At 39.8% G+C, this 26,032-nt stretch overlaps 1 protein-coding gene across 1 annotated transcript in view; it reads left to right on the forward strand.

Moving 5' to 3' along the window:
• LOC118240059 (calcium-activated potassium channel subunit alpha-1-like) overlaps positions 1–26,032 on the forward strand; it is a 72,680-nt gene that overhangs the window by 24,448 nt on the left and 22,200 nt on the right. The window contains exons 3-9 of the mRNA XM_035533438.1: positions 9,285–9,346; positions 11,993–12,086; positions 12,504–12,615; positions 22,048–22,123; positions 22,994–23,069; positions 23,318–23,488; positions 24,601–24,692. Of these exons, the coding sequence (XP_035389331.1) occupies positions 9,285–9,346; positions 11,993–12,086; positions 12,504–12,615; positions 22,048–22,123; positions 22,994–23,069; positions 23,318–23,488; positions 24,601–24,692 (683 nt within the window). The remainder of the gene's footprint in view (positions 1–9,284; positions 9,347–11,992; positions 12,087–12,503; positions 12,616–22,047; positions 22,124–22,993; positions 23,070–23,317; positions 23,489–24,600; positions 24,693–26,032) is intronic.

A 26,032-nucleotide genomic window follows, 5' to 3' on the forward strand; every position in this document is an offset into this window, starting at 1 on the left:
TTAAGCACTTTATGTTTGTATGACTGTTTGTCTGTCATTGATGTTATATTGGCTTCTTTTGTTATCATTAATGCACAAGTGATTCAGTTGGTGTCTCACAATTGCTTACAACTTTTTTTTCTCTGCACATTCTTCGCCCATGACAGAATGACTGATCATTTAAGTAAGCAGTAGTCCTTTTGGTTTTCTATTTTCGTTCCCCCTGCATTGTGGGCTTGCTCTTCTCTTCTCCTTCAGCAGGACTAGTTGGCAAATGTGGGGGGAATTTGTGGGGGACTCATTTTGTCCGGGACTTTCCATATATGCTGCGAAGCCATGTTCCTCACCCAGGAGGCATGGTAGTCCCACAGAGGGCTTGTCAGGGACTTCAGTGTCACCTCCAACATCAGCTAGGAGTCCTGTCATGGCTTCCTTGTGTGAGGCAGCAGGCCGTCATACCATCAAGGAAAAGAGGCCCCCATCCAAAGCCTGCTGAGCCTACCCCTAAAGATTGAGGGCTAGATATCAAAAACCCCTCAGTTCCAAGGGGTGTCCTCCCTGTAATTTCTTGGTATACTGTAACGATGCCCCATCTTCTCACTCCACATGCCAGCAGCCTCCATCAGGTGGCAGTGGGGTCCACTTGGCTGTTTGTTTACGTTCTGTTTCTATTTCATTCATATGTGTTGTGCCTCATTTGCCATACCACCTAGGGGGTTTTATGTTATTATATTGTTCCTTATTCAACCCCATTTTGTTTTGTATGACCATTTGACAGTCACTGATGTTATGCTGATTCTTTTGTTCTCATTAGTGCACTTTTATGTCTGGTTTCTTTTTTTGTTCATTTCATTAAATACATCAGTTGGGAGGCTCACATTTGCTTCCTCTTTTGCACCCACATTCTTTGCCAGTGACTCAGCTGTTTTTGGCTGTATAATGTGGTTAGCTACTTTGCTGAGATCTTTCAATGTTTCATCAAACACCAGAAAAAATTGGTTCAAAAAGCAGTTGTTCCATGTCGCATTCAATGTCTCCTCAAGAATTCTCATCATCACCCCTTGTCATGGAGGCATGTCATCAATTGTAATTCCCACACACTTTACTGAGCTCTGGCTCCCAAACCCAAGTACAAATCTACAGTGCTAAAAATGTTATTTGCATTTTTAGTGGTATAGATGGGTCTACTGTTCCTGGAAATCTCCTTCCTATACTTGTCTCACATAGTCCAGTAAAATTGAATGGTTGGCAATATCTGTGGATTCAGTCAAGGCATAGTAAGCTCTTGCCTGGATATAATCAGTGGTATGTTGTTTTATGTCACCAGACATGTCTTCAATGCATCTAGCTATGGTATCATTCTACAGTGTTATGGTCTTCAGCTTTTCCACCATTGAGTGATCCAGCATCTGTCTGACCATGTCTCTGGTGACAGGTAAGAGACATTCTTCTTCTATTGTATGGGGTTTCTTGGCCTTTGCGATATAGTGAGCTACATCTTAATATGAAGTGCCTGAAGTGCTTTTAATGGTTTGGAACATGATAATGTCAGGCACTTTTGTGGTGCCCTTCGATCCTAAAGTCATCTTTGAAACTATTCTACCAGTTTGTCTTTGCATATGAGATGTTTTAAATCTAAATAACATTTTAATTTTGATGGTTTCATGCTCTCTTGTGCGAGCACTTTCCATCACAAACTGGGATGTATTTTACGCATATCTATCAAATTAAAATTATTAAGAGTTCTACCTAAGCAATTAAAATAAGATTGTTTTTCTTTAGTCACATGACCCAACCCTGCAGAGCGAGTCCACAACCCACTTTTGTGTCACATCAGCTGAGAAAGTGGATTAGAGGAGTGTGCTGAGGTGTTTTGTTTCATAGGTTGCTATGGGCCAGAAGCATTTAGAATCACCATCTGTGAGTGGACCCAAGGCCTTCTGGCCCCTATAACCTTAAAGATAATTTTATACTCTATTCTCACTGATTTCATAAAATAACTCAATATTTTGTTCTGTATTCTCAGTGAGCCATTTTAACTTGTAATAAAAAGTAAACTATTTTCAGATATAAAACCATCCCTGTTTTCCCAGGAGAGGTGCTATGATTCATTTATATGCACACTAGGAAATGTGCATGGCCAACAGGAGAGGACGGGGCTATTGTTGTGATTATAAGATTGGTGGGTTGTGTTCTGCAAGCACAAAATGTGTGGCTTGGAGCTTCATGAAAGCTGAGGCAAAAGTCTAAATTTTTCGGTGTGTGTATGTGTGTTAGTGAACTGCATATTTGTGCTTACCTCACAGACAAGGTTTGTCTTATCCATAATGTATGCACTGAGCTGCCTGGGTGAAGAGGCAGGGAGGCAGCCCTTTGTGTAATTATAAAAAAAGATCCAAATAGGCCAGGCCTTCCCTGCTCATTACATACATTATGGAAAAAGACCAGTTTTCAGTGACTGTGTTATAAACATTCTCTCCTACCCACCCTAGTCGGATCTGTTTTGCCCTCTTACACTTCTTAATTTTGATCTTTCCTACACTGTCTTGTCTGATCTTTCTAGTACTGTTGTGCTCCATCAAGCACTGTTTTATCTTAACTATCCTTCCTTATCTGGTCTGACAAATCTAATCTCTTCCAGCATTCCCTGTCTAATATCATCTGTGCTACAATGTGTAGTTTACTTTGTCCTACACTTATCTCCATTCTTTTCTATTCTTTTCTACCTTACAGTTTTCACATGCTGTCTTGTCTATCTTCCCTGCTTTTCATTATCCAGTGTGAGTCATTGTTTCTTTTGTTTTGTATTGCCTGTTCTCTCCTTCCTTGTCTTGGCTGATCTCTTCACCTGACTGTAGGTCTATCTCTGTGTGTGAAATACCAATTACCATAAAAAAAGGGGAACAGGGAAATGTGGAGGGGAAGAGAGTTAAAAGGAAAGAGAGAGAGATGGGGTGGCTACAGAGAGTGATAAGGGGGAGAAAAGAGAAATGGAGTAGACATAAAGAGTGATAAAAGGGAAGGGAGGAGACAGGGAAATGGGGTTGGTATAGAGAGTGATAAAGGGGATGAGACACAGAGATGGGGTGGGTATAGAGAGTGATAATGGGCAGAGACACAGAGATGGGGTGGGTATAGAGAGTGATAAAGGGGATGAGACACAGAGATGGGATGGGTATAGAGAGTGATAATGGGCAGAGACAGGGAGATGGGGTGGGTATAGAGAGTGATAATGGGCAGAGACACAGAGATGGGGTGGGTATAGAGAGTGATAAAGGGGATGAGACACAGAGATGGGGTGGGTATAGAGAGTGATAAAGGGGATGAGACACAGAGATGGGGTGGGTATAGAGAGTGATAAAGGGGATGAGACACAGAGATGGGGTGGGTATAGAGAGTGATAAAGGGGATAAGACACAGAGATGGGGTGGGTATAGAGAGTGATAAAGGGGATGAGACACAGAGATGGGGTGGGTATAGAGAGTGATAAAGGGGATGAGACACAGAGATGGGGTGGGTATAGAGAGTGATAAAGGGGATGAGACACAGAGATGGGGTGGGTATAGAGAGTGATAATGGGCAGAGACACAGAGATGGGGTGGGTATAGAGAGTGATAAAGGGGATGAGACACAGAGATGGGGTGGGTATAGAGAGTGATAAAGGGGATGAGACACAGAGATGGGGTGGGTATAGAGAGTGATAATGGGCAGAGACTCAGAGATGGGGTGGGTATAGAGAGTGATAAAGGGGATGAGACACAGAGATGGGGTGGGTATAGAGAGTGATAAAGGGGATGAGACACAGAGATGGGGTGGGTATAGAGAGTGATAATGGGGATGAGACACAGAGATGGGGTGGGTATAGAGAGTGATAATGGGGATGAGACACAGAGATGGGGTGGGTATAGAGAGTGATAAAGGGGATGAGACACAGAGATGGGGTGGGTATAGAGAGTGATAATGGGGATGAGACACAGAGATGGGGTGGGTATAGAGAGTGATAATGGGCAGAGACACAGAGATGGGGTGGGTATAGAGAGTGATAAAGGGGATGAGACACAGAGATGGGGTGGGTATAGAGAGTGATAATGGGCAGAGACAGGGAGATGGGGTGGGTATAGAGAGTGATAATGGGCAGAGACACAGAGATGGGGTGGGTATAGAGAGTGATAAAGGGGATGAGACACAGAGATGGGGTGGGTATAGAGAGTGATAAAGGGGATGAGACACAGAGATGGGGTGGGTATAGAGAGTGATAAAGGGGATGAGACACAGAGATGGGGTGGGTATAGAGAGTGATAAAGGGGATAAGACACAGAGATGGGGTGGGTATAGAGAGTGATAAAGGGGATGAAACACAGAGATGGGGTGGGTATAGAGAGTGATAAAGGGGATGAGACACAGAGATGGGGTGGGTATAGAGAGTGATAAAGGGGATGAGACACAGAGATGGGGTGGGTATAGAGAGTGATAATGGGCAGAGACACAGAGATGGGGTGGGTATAGAGAGTGATAAAGGGGATGAGACACAGAGATGGGGTGGGTATAGAGAGTGATAAAGGGGATGAGACACAGAGATGGGGTGGGTATAGAGAGTGATAATGGGCAGAGACAGAGAGATGGGGTGGGTATAGAGAGTGATAAAGGGGATGAGACACAGAGATGGGGTGGGTATAGAGAGTGATAAAGGGGATGAGACACAGAGATGGGGTGGGTATAGAGAGTGATAAAGGGGATGAGACACAGAGATGGGGTGGGTATAGAGAGTGATAATGGGGATGAGACACAGAGATGGGGTGGGTATAGAGAGTGATAAAGGGGATGAGACACAGAGATGGGGTGGGTATAGAGAGTGATAATGGGGATGAGACACAGAGATGGGGTGGGTATAGAGAGTGATAATGGGCAGAGACACAGAGATGGGGTGGGTATAGAGAGTGATAAAGGGGATGAGACACAGAGATGGGGTGGGTATAGAGAGTGATAAAGGGGATGAGACACAGAGATGGGGTGGGTATAGAGAGTGATAATGGGCAGAGACAGGGAGATGGGGTGGGTATAGAGAGTGATAATGGGCAGAGACACAGAGATGGGGTGGGTATAGAGAGTGATAAAGGGGATGAGACACAGAGATGGGGTGGGTATAGAGAGTGATAAAGGGGATGAGACACAGAGATGGGGTGGGTATAGAGAGTGATAAAGGGGATGAGACACAGAGATGGGGTGGGTATAGAGAGTGATAAAGGGGATAAGACACAGAGATGGGGTGGGTATAGAGAGTGATAAAGGGGATGAGACACAGAGATGGGGTGGGTATAGAGAGTGATAAAGGGGATGAGACACAGAGATGGGGTGGGTATAGAGAGTGATAAAGGGGATGAGACACAGAGATGGGGTGGGTATAGAGAGTGATAATGGGCAGAGACACAGAGATGGGGTGGGTATAGAGAGTGATAAAGGGGATGAGACACAGAGATGGGGTGGGTATAGAGAGTGATAAAGGGGATGAGACACAGAGATGGGGTGGGTATAGAGAGTGATAATGGGCAGAGACACAGAGATGAGGTGGGTATAGAGAGTGATAAAGGGGATGAGACACAGAGATGGGGTGGGTATAGAGAGTGATAAAGGGGATGAGACACAGAGATGGGGTGGGTATAGAGAGTGATAAAGGGGATGAGACACAGAGATGGGGTGGGTATAGAGAGTGATAATGGGGATGAGACACAGAGATGGGGTGGGTATAGAGAGTGATAAAGGGGATGAGACACAGAGATGGGGTGGGTATAGAGAGTGATAATGGGGATGAGACACAGAGATGGGGTGGGTATAGAGAGTGATAATGGGCAGAGACACAGAGATGGGGTGGGTATAGAGAGTGATAAAGGGGATGAGACACAGAGATGGGGTGGGTATAGAGAGTGATAAAGGGGATGAGACACAGAGATGGGGTGGGTATAGAGAGTGATAATGGGCAGAGACAGGGAGATGGGGTGGGTATAGAGAGTGATAAAGGGGATGAGACACAGAGATGGGGTGGGTATAGAGAGTGATAAAGGGGATGAGACACAGAGATGGGGTGGGTATAGAGAGTGATAATGGGGATGAGACACAGAGATGGGGTGGGTATAAAGAGTGATAAAGGGGATGAAACACAGAGATGGGGTGGGTATAGAGAGTGATAATGGGCAGAGACAGGGAGATGGGGTGGGTATAGAGAGTGATAAAGGGGATGAGACACAGAGATGGGGTGGGTATAGAGAGTGATAATGGGCAGAGACAGGGAGATGGGGTGGGTATAGAGAGTGATAAAGGGGATGAGACACAGAGATGGGGTGGGTATAGAGAGTGATAAAGGGGATGAGACACAGAGATGGGGTGGGTATAGAGAGTGATAAAGGGGATGAGACACAGAGATGGGGTGGGTATAGAGAGTGATAAAGGGGATGAGACACAGAGATGGGGTGGGTATAGAGAGTGATAATGGGCAGAGACAGGGAGATGGGGTCATAAAGGGGAGGGGAGGGGGAAGATATGGATTGGATATAAATGTTTTGAGGTAGATGGTGGCTGGACTTTAAAAGCCTGGCCCTTTTTAGACTTCTAAAGTACACCTCTAAATGGCATTTTATGTGCTATCTTACCCAGCCAACTTCACATGGCAACTACAACTGAGACAGACTTTGCAGTGTACCTATACATGAGCTTGGCAACTTGATATACAGTACTGTGCAAAAGTTTTAGGCAGGTGTGAAAAAATGCTGTAAACTTTCAACTATACAAATAATTGTTTATTTTTTATCATTTTACAAAATGCAAAGTGAGTGAACAAAAGAAAAATCTAAATCAAATCAATATTTGGTGTTACTACCCTTTGCCTTCAAACCAGCATAAATTCTTATAGGAACACTTGCACAAACTCAGGGATTTTGTAGGATTATAGTCAGGTGTATGATCAACCAATTATACCAAACAGGTGCTAATGATCACCAATTTCACATGTAGGTTGAAACACAGTGATTAACTGAAACATAACAGCTGTGTGGGAGCCTTAAAACTGGGTGAGGAACAGCCAAACTCTGCTACCAAGGTGAGGTTGTGGAAGACAGTTTCATTTCACAGGTCATACACCATGGCAAGACAGCACAGTAACAAGACACAAGGTAGTTATACTGCATCAGCAAGGGCTCTCCAAGACAAAGATTTCAAAGCAGATTGGTTTTGAGATGTGCTGTTCAAGCTCTTTTGAAGAAGCACAAAGAAACGGATAATGTTGAGGATGGTAGACGCAGTGGTTGGCCAAGGAAACTTAATGCAGCAGATGAAAAACACATCAAGCTTATTTCCCTTCAAAATCGGAAGATGTCCAGCAGTGCCATTGGCTCAGAACTGGCAGAAACCAGTGGGACCCAGGTATACCCATCTACTGTACGGAGAAGTCTGGCCAGAAGTGGCCTACATGGAAGAATTGCTGTCAAAAAGCCATACCTCCAACATGGAAAGAAGGTCAAGCGACTCAACTATGCACATAAACATGGGATCTGGGGTGCAGAAAAGTTGCAGCAGGTGCTCTGGACTGATGAGTCAAAATTTGAGATATTTGGTTGTAGCAGTTTGTTTGCTGTAGGACTGGAGAGCGGTACAATAATGAGTGTCTGCAGGCAACAGTGAAGCATGGTGGAGGTACCTTGCAAGTTTGGGGCTGCATTTCTGCCAATGGAGTTGGAGATTTGGTCAGGATTAATGGTGTCCTCAATGATGAGAAATACAGACAGATACTTATCCATCATGCAATACCATCAGGGAGGCGTGTCATTGGCCCCAAATTTATTCTGCAGAAGGACAACGACCCCAAACATACAGCCAATGTCAAAGAACTATCTTCAGCATAAAGAAGAACAAGAAGTCCTTGAAGTGATGGTATGGCCCCCACAGAGCCCTGATCTCAACATCATTGAGTCTGTCCGGGATTATGTGAAGAGAGAGAAGGATTTGAGGAAACCTACATCCACAGAAGATCTGTGGTTAGTTCTCCAAGATGTTTGGAACAACCTACCAGCTGAGTTCCTTCAAAAACTGTGTGCAGATGTACCTAGAATTGATGCTGTTTTGATGGCAAAAGGTGATCACACCAAAGATTGATTTGATTTAGATTTCTCTTCTGTTCGTTCACTGCATTTTGTTAATTGATTAAAATAAACTATTAACACTTCCATTTTTTGAAAGGATTCTTAGTTTACAACATTTTTTTTTCACACCTGCCTAAAACCTTTGTACAGTACTGTATAAATTTTAACGAGAAAGGAAACGTTATGTACATAATTTCTGTGTTTCTGTAAAATGAACTACAGGGTTGATTTGTCAACTGCATTTTGAGGACTACTGGTCAGGAGGTGATGCAAAAACATGCCAACAATATTACATATAACAAACACATTATCCAAATAATCTAGAATCATATTAGTTTAATTAGTCTGACATCAATTATATTTGTTACACCAATTATATGATGTTAACATTTAGGGATCTTTCAGTTTCGTTGACTGGCTAACCCAGTAAGTCCCTACCTAAATCACATTTAAAATGGTTCATTAAACCTTTCATTAAACTTTCTTCACTGTGATTCACCCATTCATATCTGGGTTGTTTACCTTTCTCTTTGAATGTCAGCCACAACCATTGTTTATAAATCTCAGCATAAATTTAACAACAATTAAATGTACTGAGCTTAATTGCAGGTCTGTCTCACCATGTTTGTTAACTCATGCATCTCTGAATGACTGGAAAAACTGATTTACTTGGTCTTCACTAAAACCCCATCTCCCAAATGTTTTGTGGCTGGCCACTACCAGATTTGTCAGCTTTTCTCTAATAGTAGTATCGGATATATGCTTTGGAATGTCCAATGCAATTTACATGTTATCTAAAGTGTCCTCAGCTCAATGGGAGTCCATCTTAGCAGATGCCGGCCCAGAATAAAATGTATTATCTGAGAATTGTTGCCTGATATTCATCAGTATATTACCAAAGCATTGTAATACAAGCAGCATCTTAAGCAGTGTTTCTCAGGCCTGATGATTATGGTAGTGCTGTCCCATCTCCTAACATAATGATTAACTCCTGAAAGCACTTGTTTATTAGCTTATGAGACAAGCCTGGCATTGTTGGCAGCCACGCTGAAATGTCCTGTGCAGGGGGGACCTTCTGTGCCAGGGCTGGGAAACACTGCTCTGCAATGTGGTATATCACTGCCAGCTTACATGTTATTGGACTTTAAGTGAACTGCTTTGTTTGTGCTCCTGCAGGTGGTGCTGGTGTTCATCCTCAGCATCGCAGAACTGATAATTTATTTCATCAACTCATCAGAGTGAGTACATCTATGCTTGCAGGTGTCCTTTCAAACATATTTTTTTCCTCCTTCTCATTCTCAGCAGTCCTAATCTCAGTGTTCCTGTGCATACATCCTGAGAGCTCTTAAAAGGTGATTGATATAAATATACATTACAATATAGTTTTTTTTTATGTGTGTGTGTGTGTGTGTGTGTGTGTGTGTGAATGAGAGAGAGAGAGTGAGTGTCAGTGACATCTGATGATGGTTACATTATTGAAGAACAAAAACAAACAAAGTCTTTTAAATTGGAAAACGTTTACTCGTCCAATTTTCATCTTAAATATACATGTCTGCCAAGGACAGCTCTTTCTGCCCCTCCCCAAAAAGTAACAGTTCAAGTACAACGCTGTGGCATCGTTTCCACAAGCTTCTGCAATGTCACAACATTTATTTCTGTCCAGAGTTGCATAAACGTTTCCCCAAGATCTTGTATTAATGATGGGAGATTTGAACCACTGTGCAAAGTCTTCTCCAGCACATCCCAAAGATTCTCAATGGGGCTCAGGTCTGGACTCTGTGGTGGCCAATCCATGTGTGAAAATGATGTCTCATGCTCCCTGAACCACTCTTTCACAATTTGAGCCCGATGAAACCTGGCATTGTCACCTTGTAATATGCCCGTGCGATCAGGGAAGAAAAAAAATCAATTGATGGAATAATCTGGTCGTTCAGTATATTCAGGTAGTCAGCTGACCTCATTCTTTGGACATATGACATTGCTGAACCTAGACCTGGCCAACTGCAGCAACTTCAGATAATAGCACTGCCCCCACAGGCTTGTACAGTAGGTATTAGGCATGATGGGTGCATCACTTCAGCCACCTCTCTTCTTAGCCTGCACCCATCACTCTGGAACAGGGTAAATCTGGACAAATCAGACCACATTACCAGAGTCCAATCTTTATGCTCCCTAGCAAATTGAAGCCGATTTTGCCAGTTAGCCTCACTGACAAGTGGTTTTCTTAAGGCTACATAGCTGTTTAGTCCCAATCCCCTGAGCTCCCTTTGCATTGTGTGTGCGGAAATGCTATTACTTTCACTATTAAACATATCCCTGAGTTCTACTGTTGTTTTTCTATGATTTGCTTTTACCACATGCTTAAGTGATTGCCGATCACAATCATTCAAGATTTTTTTCCGATCACATTCCTTCCTCGAAGATGATGTTTCCCCACTGTCCTTCCACTTTTTAATAATGCGTTGGACGGTTCTTAACCCAATTTTAGTAGTTTCAGCAATCTCCTTAGATGTTTTCTCTGCTTGATGCATGCCAATAATTCTGAAACAGATTAACATCTTTTCCATGACCACAGGATGTGTCTTTCGACATGGTTGTTTAACAAATGAGAAGCTACTCACTGCTTCAGTTAGGGTTAAATAACTTGTTGCCAGCTGAAACAATCACAATCTCTTACCTATTTGCTTAGTTAAATCCATGTGGTGAACTTTTTTGGCCAGGCAGTGTATTATCAAGTTACACAGACAAACCAGGACATTTTGCATCTATTCCGAACTCTCAGGACCACACTTCAGACTTAGTTCTGTTAGAAGTCTTAAACATTTATGGAACATTTCCAATGCTTTCTGCCACTTTCTGCATTTGTGTCTGGGTGTCTTGTGTTGACTTTGGTTGATGCTGCATGGTATTTAACATGGGTTTTTCAAACTGTTGTAATCAACAATGGTTTTGATGATAATAAACATTTTAAAAGGTGTCGCTAAGCATTGGGAATTTTACACGGTCACCATTTCATCTTTAGTCTTTTACATGCGCTTCATTAAAATTAGAAATCTAATTGTGTCATAATATCAGATAATTAAACCTCCCTGATTGAACTGGGTGGTAATAGAGCAGGCAGCCAGGCTGTATCACTGGGTCTTTCATGTCACTGGGTCATCTTCCTCTCTCTAATGACTGACCTTAGCGTGTCTCTGCTGACCAGAGGAGAACACCTGTCTTTGTTTAGAACAGCCAGATCCACAGGGCCTGATCTGAATACACGTCAACTGCCACTCAGGGGCAGTCAGTGTGTTTTTATATAGTTTTTTTATAGTTCTGGCAAGGTTGAGCTGCTGTCTGAAATGAGTTTGGCCATACTCCTAATCCTGTGTTAATTTTTTAATGAAGGTTGTCTTCTATGGCTGGATCTCACTTACAATGTTTCTGTTGGCATCAGCAGTGTGTGCAGTAAGACAGGGTGTACTCTCTATTCACAGGAGACCTATCAGTCACCAGTCGGAAACCAAACACTTCACCAAATCTCCTGGTCCAGACACACGTTATTCATTGACTGCAATTAAATTCAGTCACTTAACTGGTTTTGCTGTATTTATATGTTCCAGAGTGTCTTGGTAATCCATAATACATAGGTATTATGTTTCTTTTGGCAAACAGATGATATGATACATGTTACTGTCTGTGAATTTCAAAATAATCTGCTTAAAGCTGCACTAGGTAATGTGTGTAGGATTCTACTGGTTTACTTCTGGTCAAATGAGTAGCTGTGTAAAAAACATCAAGTATTCTGCCACTGAGGTTAATAGCTACAGCATATTGTTGACTAGTGATTCTACTGAAATGTGAATATCTTCGGTATGAATAATGCGTTCCTTTTTGAACAGTCCTATAGAATCCTGCCCAGACTTCAGCACTGACTTCACCTTGCAGGTCGACATGGTGTTCAACGTCTTCTTCCTGCTGCACTTTGGCCTGCGTGTAAGGAACCATCACATTAAAAATATGCAGAATCTCAGTAAAAGATCCTATGAGATTCATGTGGCTTCTATTAGATACAAAGTAAAAGATATTTTTTACATTTTATAGCCCCTTTTCAGTATCTTTCATTTATGCTGTTTCACATATAACTTTGTATTGGACAAATATAGATCTTGTACATTATAAATATATTTTAATATCAAGGATCGTGTTAAGTTAAGCAGCCGTTATAATTTTAGTATGAAATGACGTTGCCGGTTCTATACCATGATTATTTTAAGGTATTTCATGGCATATATGTTAATATAGGGTGTATTACATAGCTTTAGCATGTATGTGAACATTTACACCTCTCTCTCTCTCTCTCTCTCTCTCTCTCTCTCACACACACAAATGATTCTTTATCTCTCTGTTCAGTTCATTGCAGCTAATGATAAGCTAAAGTTCTGGCTGGAGGTGAATTCTGTTGTGGACTTCTTCACTGTGCCACCAGTATTTGTGTCTATGTACCTGAACAGGAGTTGGCTAGGTAAGTGCTGATCATGAGAATTTATGAGCTCAGAACATCTTAACACTGGCCCAGGATCAGACTTGTTATCCCCATAAACTGGCATTCATTACAAAAGGCAAAACTGTTTATCGTACATAACTGTTCTTAGCTTAGCATTCTTCCTCTTAGTGGCTGAATATATGCAAATAATATAAGTGGTATTGAGAGGATCTTAGTATCCTGGAAAAGCTAGCCTGAATCACCACCTAGTGGACAATCCAGTTATGGCACACACACAAAAAAAAAGATTGATGAACATGCTCCTTAGTATTTGGATGGTAATTTTTAAATATTTTTTAATATTTTATTTTGATATAGCTTATTGAGATTCATCTGGTTAAGCATGGTGGATAAAAGTTATACTGTGAAAATTGCAAGATGTTATTTTTTATTTATATATTTATGTAATTATGGGGGCTGTGGTTTCTGATCTAGAGTACAATGTATGCAAATTGGCTGCCACTTCTCATCAGGTGTGTGAGTGTGTGTATAAAAAAAGGTATTTGTACCTTGACTTTGAGAAAGGCGCTATATAAATGCAACCAGTAGTAATAATAATAATAATAATAATAATAATAATAATAATAATAATAATAATAATAATAATTTGTTGTCATATGTAATTTATTGATATATTTATGTAATTTGTTATCATTCCTTTAACAAGCTGGTTTATCAATTTATGTTGAAGTTGGATGAACCTTCTTCACCTTTGCTCACTTCATTGTGTGTGTGTGTGTGTGTGTGTGTGTGTGTGTGTGTGTGTGTGTGTGTGTGTATGAGAGAGAGAGAGTGTTTTTGTTTCTGTCAGTTACACTTTTATTAAGTCACTATCATACTAAATGGGCTTACTCTGTAGTGGGGGGGATTTGCACTACCGCAGATATATCTGGCTGGGAATTACAGAGAGATTCAAAAGAGTCTCTCTGTAGTTCATGTCAATTGGCTCAAGTGTCATTTTATCTGCATGCTGTAGATCTCCTAACAATTTTATGACACTGATTGGTGTGTGCATTTGTGTGTGCTTGCAATGGTGGATGGAGGCTTCTATTAATCTTTTTTGATTTGGTTAATCATTTTTATTGGCCCTTTGTAACAGTAACTGAGACCAACATTGAGATGCACCATTACCTCAGACTGTTGGAAAGACACAAATAATAAAATCATAAGCCGACTCCAGGCTCCCTCCCACTCTCTGTCCAGTTGGTAAGGAGAAGTCTATCTGGTGTGCCTGCTTTCACACACATGCATGCATTTTATGGAGTTTATCAGTGAGCCTTTAGTTTATTGAGTGATTCTGAATCCCTTCTCAGTGTCCAAGCTGTGTAGTTAGCAGTTTAACTGAAAGACAGTCACACAGCCCTCCACTTAGCAGAGAACTGCAGGTTTCCACTCCCATTTCTAATAATGCCCATGATAATCAGAAAACAATCAGTAGATCCTCCCCAGAATACTAATTTACTTCCCCTAATTCCAGTTCACTGTGCATTTAAATACTTTCATTCCATTCTTGCCTTGCAAAGTATTGCCATTGTGTCTACACATGCATACCAAGCATTTCTCTGTACTACAGCCTCTTTTACTGCTTTTTCTGGTCTGGTTACTGTTTGAATTATCCTCTGGATTTGTTAGCCTGATATGCTTTTGCGCTTTATTTTGTACTCTGGCTGTGGCTCTGACACTCCTTTGGCTCATGTTTCCCAGCTCTCTGGTTTTGACCCTGTTTTGTGCACTGACTACTGTTTTTTTACATTAAAGCATATTCTACCATTCTGCGAGTGTCTGCCTGTTCGCAGTCCATTACATGGTTATATCTCATGATTAAACAGTGAGTAATGATTTTGTAATTTTTTCATGAGGCTCTCAAATAGAAACCCATCCACTAAAAGAGTTTTTGTTTATGTCTCATTGAGATGAGCTTCTGTGTGATGTAAATTCCCTGCCCTTGCTGATGATAAAGCCACAGAATGTGCTTGCCTTGTCCCTCCATTTTGTTTTGATGTGACAGGAAGTCAATAGAAGAGTAGAGGAGAGACAGCGCAGCCTGACTAAATGATGGGCAAAAGGTAGTACATTGCTACACCACTTTGTTTTGATTTAGGTGTTTTTTTAAAACCTTAAGTGGTTTGCTGAGGTAGTTTGTTATAATGTTACTTGTCTTTTGTTTTCCTGTTGGACCTGCAATATGTTAAGTGGAGTTTGTTTGACCGGGAGGAGGAAATTAACCTACGTTAGCTCTGGCAGTAAGGTTACTAGGTGGAAGTATAATTAGCTAGTACTAGCTACTACCTACACAAAAGCAAAGTTTCTGTGCCACTATTTCAGTTTAGAAGATGTAAACATAGCAGAGCTTGGAGGATATTAGGCTAGTGTTCACCTCTTAGCCCTGTAAATTAGCATATATTGTTGAAGTATGTAGAAGTAGGTCTACATTTTGTGTGATTGTTTTGAATTGCATTGACAAGGATTTAGATAGTTACATAACCTGTTAGGATAATCTCCTATTTGCAGACAGCAAGATCTATAGCTAGTTAGCTCTATTGTAAGCTCTGTTGTCTACTTAACAATGGCCACACATTTTTGCTACACATTTGCTGTCACCCAACCCCTACCCCATGCATGCAGACCCAACTGGTAGTGTTCTTCAGTAATTCATTGAAGAACTCATATTTTAACATTTACTAAAATTAATATTCTAAAATTAGAAGTGTAATAAAATTTGAATTTTAATTAGAATAATGAGAATAAATGTGAACAGAACACTGATATTTCAGCTGATAAGTTCTGTAATGAACTGGTCTGGTCTGACCTTGTTTGTGAGCAATTGGGCAAAAACTGGCAGGCGGAGCTCATTACTTTACTATAAAGTGGCGCTTTTAACACCATTGGAGGGACACAAAAAGTGCCACTTTAAGTACTGTAAAACTACATTTATATGCCATAAAATAGTGTTTTTGTTTGTTTTTTTCCCCATGTATTTTACAGTATGGCTAACTATAATGCCGTATTTAGCAGCAACTCCCAAAATTACGCTTTTTTCGCCGTTTTAAAAATAAAAAGCATTTAGTTTGAGGTAAATTTTGACTACTTTGGCTTTCCACAACAAGAAGCCTCATAGTTCAGGATGAGCTCTAAGTCACTGTGTGCATCCCAATTGCATACTATTTACTAATACTAACTACTTTTTGAGTATGAAGTACATAGAGTAGTTAAAATTGTTACATTTGAGCAAACTCATAAAACCAAGATGCATACTTAGAACTGGTTGGTTTTTGAGTATGATTTGAATGGAAACTATTGTCCCATAATGCACTGCAAAAAAGAAAGGGAGGAGCTACTCGCATCTGGATCTAGATGGTTCAGCAACGACAGTTGCATGCGAATGGTGTATAAATGTCAGTACAACTAGGATTTATTTATTTAAAACAGTAAAAATAATGAATATGTAATGATCACATAGGTTAAAACATGTACATGTGTATAAATCTCTTTCCTTTGAAAATTTTTTTTACTCATGTTTTTGGTTGAGCGCATACCCTGTGCTACATGAGTTTAGGGCTCATCCCTCACAGAGCAGATGATGACTATAGTTGGGACTGATTGCCCAGTGGGAAGGACGATCGTAAATGGAATAACAATGAAATAGGGTATCCCACAGATGGAGAAAAGAAAGAAGTAGCAGTTCATGGGACTTAACCAAGGGAAAATGTTTGCATTTTCTCCCTCTACATTCACGCAGTGGTGGGGGGAGGGGGGTTGCTATTAAATGTCCACCTTTTCTGCATTAATCTGTGTGTTCAAAGGTATTATAGTGCTAGAGTGTTAGTCACACCACCTGTCTTTGTTTTGTTTGCGAAGAAGTCCTGTGGAAAACAGGACGGACGTCACATAGTGATGGCCCATATGGAGATTTATATTACGTTTTGTAATGGTAACGACACACTTTTGGGGTTTGGCGTTAGGGATTTTTTTTGCATTGTGTTTTGTAACTGTTTGGGGTTGTTAGGTTTTTGGGTTTTCTTTTTTTTTTGGTCTCTGTTTCACCCAATTTTATTATTAGCCTATAAGGCTGGGCTGAGATTGATGGCCGTACTATGTTGCTGCACTTACTTGTGGGCACTCACACTATAGTACACCTTTATCATGGAGGCGGCCGGGAGTTTTGGTGAGACCCCTAAGCATGTGACATACAGGCAACCCTGCGGCGACATCTCTGAGGTCTCTAGTTTGTTGGAACAACTATACATAGATTAACCAAGGCCACTCGGATTACCAAATATGGAGTATCAAGTAGGTGAGAATGAGGATAATCTGGGCATATTGGAGGAACATGTCACAAAGCTCGAAGAGAGAATGGAGGCTGTGGGAGGCTGAGTGAAAGATATAGTTGACTCTTCCCTTGTAAGAGAAGAGGGGTTGAGGTCTTCCATGGAGAAACTAGCAGAAGATATCAAGACATACATAGATGAGAGGTTCAGTAATTTTGATCATGTGATTGTTGATTGTCTACACCATCGAGATTGGGTGTGGGAAGGGCAGATGAGAGAGAACATCCTATAAAGTATCCACCGCACGTGGAAATGGAGTTGGTGGTTAGCATCCAGAGCCAAGATAAAGAACTGGGCGATGTGCAAGTCCACATTCCTAGAAGCTTTTCTGCCTGAGGATTATTCTGCTGAGATCAAGGATCATCATCATGCAATGGTGCAGGCTCCGAACCAATGCCTCAGAGACTTTGCTTATGAATATAGGGCTTTGTGCCTGTAGTGGCAACCTGAGATGGCAGAGGAGGAGATGGTCAGGATGATTTTGAATGCCTGTGATCTTCATCTTGGTAGTGAGTTAAGTGGAGTGGTAACCACTGTGGACCAGCTTGTGAAAACAGGCTCCATGGTAGAGATAGGCTGGGCATCCTCTAAGGGGTACTGGAACAGAGTCCAGAATACAAGCAGTTGTGATTGCCATGCCTCCAAGAAACCTCCTAAAAAAGGTGGGGAGCAAAACAGCAGACATGTCTTTGCATAATATCACCCTCATACAAGAGAGTCTATAGAAACATATAGCCAGAGATAAAGATCTCCAATGTTGTGACAACCAAATTTTTGTGTTGGCTGATGGACAGGAGAGCCATGTTATTGGGAAGGCTCTATTGTTTCTCAGTCTTCATGACACCTCTTACGTTGGAGATATACATCAAGGACAACAACTTGTACATGCCTATTCTGCTGGAACTAGATTTTCTAGTAGTTAGCAAACTCACCCTCCAACCATATCACAAAAATATATATAACATCCAATGGCCACGTTCATCAGTTTCACTATAAGCAAACATCTTCACTAAGGTGTACTAGCACCAACTTTTATATGGCCATTAAGAAGGAGCAACCCTCAGCACTCCATCAGAACATCGTCTCTCAACCTAAGATTGTTAGACCGCTGCTGCAGAAGTGGTCTACTGTATGGACAGAGAGTTTAGGTTCTGCTAGGATTGTGCGGCATCAAATCTACACTACTGATGAGGTGCCAGTCAGGCGACGCTGTATACCGGGCCTCCTCCCATAAGCAGGAAGTGATTAAGAACCATGTCCAAAAGATGTTGGCTGAGGGAACAATAGAACCATTATCCTCTTCCTGGGTGGCTCCTGTGGTCTTAGTGCCTAAACCAGATGGGTCCTTCATTTTTGTGTAGATTATTGTGGTTTGAATGCCAAAACATGCCTGGATGCCTACCCAATGCCTCTGGTACATGAGATTTTGGAATCATTGGAGGGGACGGTATGCTTCAGTACTTTGGATCTCTTGAGTGACTATTGGCATCATACCGCATTATAGGTATTATAGCACTAGAGTGTTAGTCGCACCACCTGCTCAGGTGTGAGCTTGGGTTTGCCTTAACATGGTAATTGCAAAGAGTAATTTTACGTTTAGGTGATACTACAAAAGGAATACAGTAAAAGGAAGTTAAAAATTACAAATCATGTAAAACATCCTCAGGGACCGATGAAGACACTCGCCTTTCTGTTTAATTCACAGAAAAACAACCTTCTGAAAAGAAAACTTGAACCTATACATAAGGTTAGTAAATAAAGCAGCACGCTTCTACCAGAACGTCTTAAAGCAGTACGTTGTCGTAAAACAGTACAGTAAAAAGTATTGTTAATTTCCATTTTTTATTTGATCAAAGAAAATCTCTAACAATTTGTTGCTTACAGTTATGTATGTTGGCATAGCAACACTTCATCACTTCCTGAAACAAACTAATACATTAATATTTTGTGCTAACTCGCCAAACCCGTACTATTAAGATCAGTATATAGTATATAGCATACAGTATATAGTACCTTATAGTATTAGTGTATAGTACACAATTAGGATGCAGCCACTGTTTTCTCTGAGGGCAGTGCCTCATATCAGTTGATGAGCTCTGAGTCTGAAGCGGAATTCCATTGCACTGGGTCCCTGAGCAATTCTCTTGTATTCCCTACATAATAATCACATGATGTAGGGCAAGGGAACTGCAGTTGAGTAAATCCCTTTGTAGCCCCGGCGGGGAGATAAAGCGGATCTGAACTTAATCCAGTGTGATTTGATGTTATCCTTTAAGAATTTAAAAGACAGCGAGTTGATGAATTTGTGTGGAACAGTCTAGAATAGTCTATGGGTTGAATGATGTGTGAGTGTGATCGAGTGACTGGCGTTTAGTGTATCACTTAGCTATCCTTCAATTTAAATAGTCTGGGGGATAGACTTTTAGAGTAGAATGTTCAAGACAAGGGAGAATGTTCGAGGGAGTGACAGCTGATGAACAGCTGACTGACAGATCGGGAGAGAGACGTGCAAAAGAAGGCAAGAAGCTAAGTAGTACCTTAGAAAGTGAAGTTACAGCAGAATAGTAATTTTTTAGATTTCACTTGAGTTAACTTAAGGAGTACTTGATTTTTATACTTATGTGTAGATTTTTGTTCGAGTTTCACTTTCTGTGAGCTTCTGTGAGTGGTAGGGACTCATTAACATTTGGTTGCATGGGAGACCATAAGCTAGCAGTAGTTCATATCTCTAGGAGACTGAGGGATTAAAAGTAGCCATCTCTACTCTCCGAAAAAAAGAACCAGATTTTTTTTTTTCTCGTTTCAAGGTTACCTTTTGCTGAGTAAGGCGACTTGAGCAGTGATTTTCCCTCCCCCCCCCCCCTTCTTTTCTTCATTTGAGTGAAGAGGCTAACTGATTAGCCACACAGCACCCGAGCAACGGACAGGCCTACACCAGTTTGTGATTTGGGTGTGTGTGTGTGTGTGTGTGTGTGTGTGTGTGTGTGTGTGTGTGCGCGCGCACATTTTAGTTTTATGTGAATGTTATATACTTATTAGTTGTGATGTTGTTTGAATGTAACTTTAAATGTTAATATGTAACTGACATCTTTACAAATTTAAATAATTAGACCAATCTGAACACACATCATGAGAACATACAAAGTCTTTGCAGCACTGAGAATCTGTATAATGGGATGTTTAAATTTCCCTATATTTAGTCTGTTAGAGGTCATGAGTGTAATTCCAGTTTGAAGTCAGATAGATTATTCATGGTCTTTACTTGTCTTTTATATACATTTCACTGATGTTGAAGAAGCAATAATAATGTGCATAGTTTACTCACATGTCTGGTCTTAGTCATTTGAATATAGTTATTAGTAGTCATAAAGTTCAGGTATTAGTACAAAACCTGTAGCCTCATCCCTATAGGTTTTCGAACCAAGCTATCCTCAGCTCTAGGGAAAGGGGTGCTACACTTTAATTTGGAATGCTATGCGACATTATGCAGAATATATTATGTGTCTTCCATTTTTTTGTTTCTCTTGACAGCTGGACAATTAGGCAGTTCCTTTCTTTTGCTTAAGTGAACTGTGTCTATGCAATGGCGATTCTGTTGGAGCCCTAGGCAAAAAATTATCATGGAGCCCTCTAAATATTTTTTATCCCCATTATGTTATAAATAAAAGGACACCAACAAAAATTGCGAAATGTAAGCTTTTTTATTTCAGTGTAGTTTCTACATTCTATTAGCCTGCTTGGCTAGCTACAATAACAAGTCAGCTGCTTGTGTCCATACTCTGACATCATGGCCAGCAGAGCTGGACACAGTAGGATGCGCTGCTATCTCGGTTAATCAATGTTAAAGTTATGTTAATCAAGTTTATCTTCCCCACTGTTAAGGCTAGACTAGCAGCACTTAGTTATTTAGCAAAATTATTATTTAATTATAACTAATCATTATTATCTGCTCGTCATGCTTTTTTTCTCCTCTTACTTTTTCTTTTTCTTTCTCTTTTCACTAGTAGAATAACTCCTCCTCTTTTTTTGTTGACTGGCTTTCATTGTTAATAACTTGTAATTATTAAACAAACATGCACGCTACTTGCAACGGGAGTGAGTGGAGTCAGGTGGGGACCCCTTAGGGATTCAGATCATTGCAAACTTTGAACATTGCCATTGCTGTAGTAGATTCCTAAAGCCCAATATTTATCTCAGGATAATTAGAATTAGCTAAATAGGTCAAAGTTAACAAGCTTTAATGAAACTTTTGAAGCTTTGATGAAACTTTCCATCTGATTCCAGGAACTTTTCTGAACAGGTTACTTTCACATCATTGATAGTTTTCAGTACTATATATATATATATATATATATATATATATATATATATATATATATATATATATATATATATATAATATTTATTTATTAAAAGCACTCAATTCCCAGTCCTTTTGAACTATTGCCTATGTTTCACCATCTGTATACCAAGCCCTTTGATGGCTGCACCTAAGACCTCAGTTTCTCTTGACCTCTGCTTACCTGTACTCTGACTTTTGTCTCTGGTTGTTTTGGATTATATAAGTAAAGTTCCCTGTGAAAGGACCCTAAAACTGCATCTGAGTTTGTTTCCTCACACTATGGTCCTTGTGCCTGAGACTGCAGCTCCTTCAAAAACATATGCTGTAACATTCTAATTGGGTCCGTGTGGGTGTGGAAAGTCCTATTTTTTGGGCTGTAGTTTTCAGTTGTGCGGTCATTTTAGTGGTTTAAGTAGCAGCACTACAGGTATTTTAAGTTATTGTGTATAAATGATTCTGTATATGGTCAGTGCCATGAGACTCATGTCCTGTCTTCTGTTATATATATTTTCCTTATGTTGGCTAAGTGGTATTGTTGAGGTTTTTATCATCTATGAGAGCAGAAACAGTCAATATCATCGCTCACCATAGCTGAGGGATTTAAACTTGTGCACTGAATTTATCGGGAATAAGCATCTTCATATACACAGTGTGGGAGCTGGGAATACTTTGTTATATAATGGCTGAGTTTGTTCTTCCTGTTTTTTGTTTGTTTGTTTGTGTTTTTACCTTTCCATGCAGGATTGCGTTTTTTAAGGGCCTTAAGATTGATACAGATGTCGGAAATCTTACAGTTTTTAAATATTGTACAAACTAGGTAAGGGTAAGTTTTGCTTTTCTGTGCATATAGAAAGAAAAACATCTTAAATTGCTCTGAATGATTAACAACGTTTTGGATTAACAACAGTTTAGCTCTGGAATGTTCCTTAATATCCATATTAAATTGCTATCTCAGTAATCAGTAAATTCTTCAAATTCATCATTAATAAACTGCTGTGTACTGTAGTAAAAGGACTAACAGCAGTGTACTGTAAAAGATGTAGAGGTAGTCAAAATTGCATTGAAACACGCAAGTTCCCATAATTTAATTATATATTACACAACCCTTTATAATTGCAGTATTTAAAACATACATTTGGAAATTGGTGAATGTCTGGAATTACGCATATGTGTTTTATAAGTGTAATATTGTTGTGCTTGTCTGTCCCTTGTCCTTTCTTTCTTATGTATATAATTGAATCCTATTTTGAAGATTGTGTAGTAAACTTTTGTTGTATATAAATCTACAATGACAATAAAATATAAGGTTTTTTCAGCACTTGAACAGCTGATGAAGGACCGCTGACCTGTTTCTCTGGAAACCTTGTGTACTTCGCTGCAGTTTTGACTACTTATATGTACAGAACCAAGGGTTATATTTATGTATAGTAGGCCTGGTAAAAGCCCTAAAAATTGCTTGACAGCTGTGTTGAACTAAATGGAGAACCTTTTTAATCTAACTTTATAAGGATTTAGGAGTATACGCATCCCTCTGCATAAAGCACAATCCACCATTAATGTCCATGGAGACCTTACTTGCCAAGACACAAAACATGCTGTAAACATCTTTCAACTTTCTCTCTGTGAGATAAGGCACATGGATTTTTTGGGAGCATTCACTGATCTAACTGAATTTTGTTTTCTGCAGGGATTCTATAAAGTTGGTGAACTTGTGCTCAATCTTCATAAGCACATGGCTAACAGGGGCAGGCTTTATACACTTGGTAAGTTCATAATCCCAACATGTTAGTAAAGAGAAAATAGTGCAGCTAGTCAGCTTTTGCCAGTTTTTCAAAATTTCTACATTATCCCACTGTGAAACTCAAATACATATTGTGTACATACATGTGGTGGTGTGTAGTTGACCAATTATTTTTTTCTTGCACTATAAAACAAATATGTATATATAGGTGGCATGAAAATAACTCGGTGTATTTCATATAACATTCAAAGTGTTTATTTTATGTTCTAGGTGGAAAACTCAGGGGATCCTTGGAAAAACTTTGAAAATTCCCAGTCACTTAGCTACTGGGAATGTGTATATCTGCTCATGGTAACCATGTCCACAGTGGGATATGGCGATATTTATGCTAAAACAGACATTGGACGCCTTTTCATGGTGTTTTTCATCCTCAGTGGTTTGGTAAAACAACAAATTCAATAATTATTTTCTCCTCCTTGTCTTTAAGTCCCATGGTCACAGTAATCACATCCTTAGCCATTGTATGCTTGAATACAAGAGCTAGATGCAGATTCTACTTCATAAGATTCCAGCATCAATCCAAACTCATCCTACACAGTGCATACCTCTGAGAGCTTCCTCTTATGTTTTATGTGTGTTATGGTTCTTAGTAATAGCTCCTCAAAAATAATAAAAACATGTTTTATGTACTGTCATTATTATGCTTTTTATGTTAATTGGAACCATCTATTTATAGATTTGCTTTTTATTTCAGAATCAAATATGCAGTTATTCATGTCACACCCCTAGTTTTACTTTATTAAAGGTTGATGCAATAATAATGCAATGTTAGATTAGCTACTGAGACATCAGAATAGCTTACTACTAATGTTTTATGCTTATTATGCAGAAAATAAATCACAATACATATTACATATGAAACAAAATACATATAAAACAATATTAAAAGTAGCAGAAACTACTACGATTTGTATTTTCTAAGGCCATGTAGCTCAAATGCTATGTCCTAGCCCTCTATCTCAACAAGAATAGGGACACTGTACCCCTAGATGTAAATGTGGAAAACAGAGGGGTAAGGCTAAGTGTTAGGGGCAAAAAATTAAAATTGGACTGGACCTTTGTTTGGAATGGATAGATGAGTTTTTGTTTGCTTGTTTTGAATGGGTATAACTTTTGTGCAACTATGTCAAATCAGGCAGTGCTATCCACTAGTCATTTGTTTGTTGGATTAAACATGGCTCTTGAGGTGAACTGCTCCTGTGCATTATGCATTTCTCTACTTTAATTAAGATTCCCCCTAAAATACGTGGTTGCAATCATCATGCCATTAAAAAAATAGAAAGATAAGATTTATGTCTGTTACTTTATACTTCTCTTTCTCCTGTTTTATAAATATCCTCTGTGGCTGAATCCTTCACAGACATCTCTTATCTGTTTTTAGTTTTTTTCCTTGGTCCTTAGTGCAGTAAATTAGAGAACATAAATATTGTGTGTGACTGTTCCCACACAAAATCCCACATGCATGCCTCTGTGTCTCTGTCTTGTGGATGTAGGCAATGTTTGCTCGCTACGTGCCAGAAATCGCTGCTATTATCTTAAATCGGCAGAAATATGGAGGGACTTATGACTTGGCCCCAGGAAAAAAGTAAGTCATGCTAACTAGACAATTTTTTCTAGTACACTAATGCAAGAAGTTGCTCAATGTCTTTGGCAAAGGTTGACTCTGAGATGCTGGATAGAGAACTCTGATTTTAGATCAAGAAAATAGCCTCCTCTCTCTGAACTCAGAGATTCCACTTTAGCATTTGGGAGCAGCATCACTCTGTGTCTGAGGGTCTTGGTGAAATGACACAAGTCATTCCATTGCTTATTGTGTAAGCCACCATCGGTTGCCAAGATGCATTTGATATGAAACCTGAGCTTATGTGTTTATCTGTGGCTATTAGCACTGTAAACTATGTCTAAAATGTTTGTATTTGCTTTTTTAGTGTTCTGTTGATAAAATTATGTTGTATGCTTTCCATTAAGATACAGCCAGTTGTAGAATTAGTGGTACCCTTGATAAGGATGAACAATGATATGGGGTCAAAATTCAATGTAGAAAATAATGCAAATACAGACTTTTATTGTAGTAAACTTATTGTAAATATAGGATCAGGAAGATGGTTATCAAAGCATTTCAGTTGCTTGGTTGGGGTCAAGCAGCAGTTTAAGTTTGTTCAAGCAACAATTGCATTTTTAATTTAAATATCATTAACGTCCATATAAGCTAACTCTGTTTAAATAGTATGTGGCATGTTTAATTTTAAAGTCAACACATGAGTTTACATGAGTTCACTGCAAGCACAAAGCCTTGTGGTGGTGTGTTATAAGATCCAAATTAGAACTGTATCCTGAACCAGTTGCTGGTACATGTAGATATCAGAACAGGGCTGCACAAAATGAGATGAAATGAGAGTGGCATGTTTGTACATTACATCCACCACAAAATATGGTGGTTAGCATTTTTGTAGTTTATTGTACTAATTTTCTTCTTAAATGGTCTTGACTATGCATTCCTTCTGTAAAACAAGTTCTATGTGTGACGATTGGCCACCCTCCTGGTGTCATGTTTTATGGTTTCCCTGCCGTGTCTTTGTTTTCCTTCCCTCCCTGTACCGCTCCTTAGTTTCGTTTTTGCCACCCCACAAAGACCTTCACAATAATAACACCTGGGAGAACAGAGATGTATATATGCAGATGGTGGCTAAGGGCAATGTGCGAATTATACAGTAACAGTTGGGGAAGCAACCTTTTCTACAGGATGTAACGGGAAACCAGTACAGCGCAGACATCTGCTTCAATGAACAAGTCTTACAATCCTTACAGTATCATGCTTGTTTAATGTAATGTGTTTTCAATATCATTTCTATGTCCTAATTCTAACAAGTTTCAACTTTTTTTTAGCACCAAAATAGTGCCTTTTTTTTTTCTCTTAATGTTGAC

The sequence above is a fragment of the Electrophorus electricus genome, chromosome 14 (genome assembly GCF_013358815.1).
Source record: "Electrophorus electricus isolate fEleEle1 chromosome 14, fEleEle1.pri, whole genome shotgun sequence".
Classification (NCBI taxonomy): Eukaryota; Metazoa; Chordata; class Actinopteri; order Gymnotiformes; family Gymnotidae; genus Electrophorus; species Electrophorus electricus.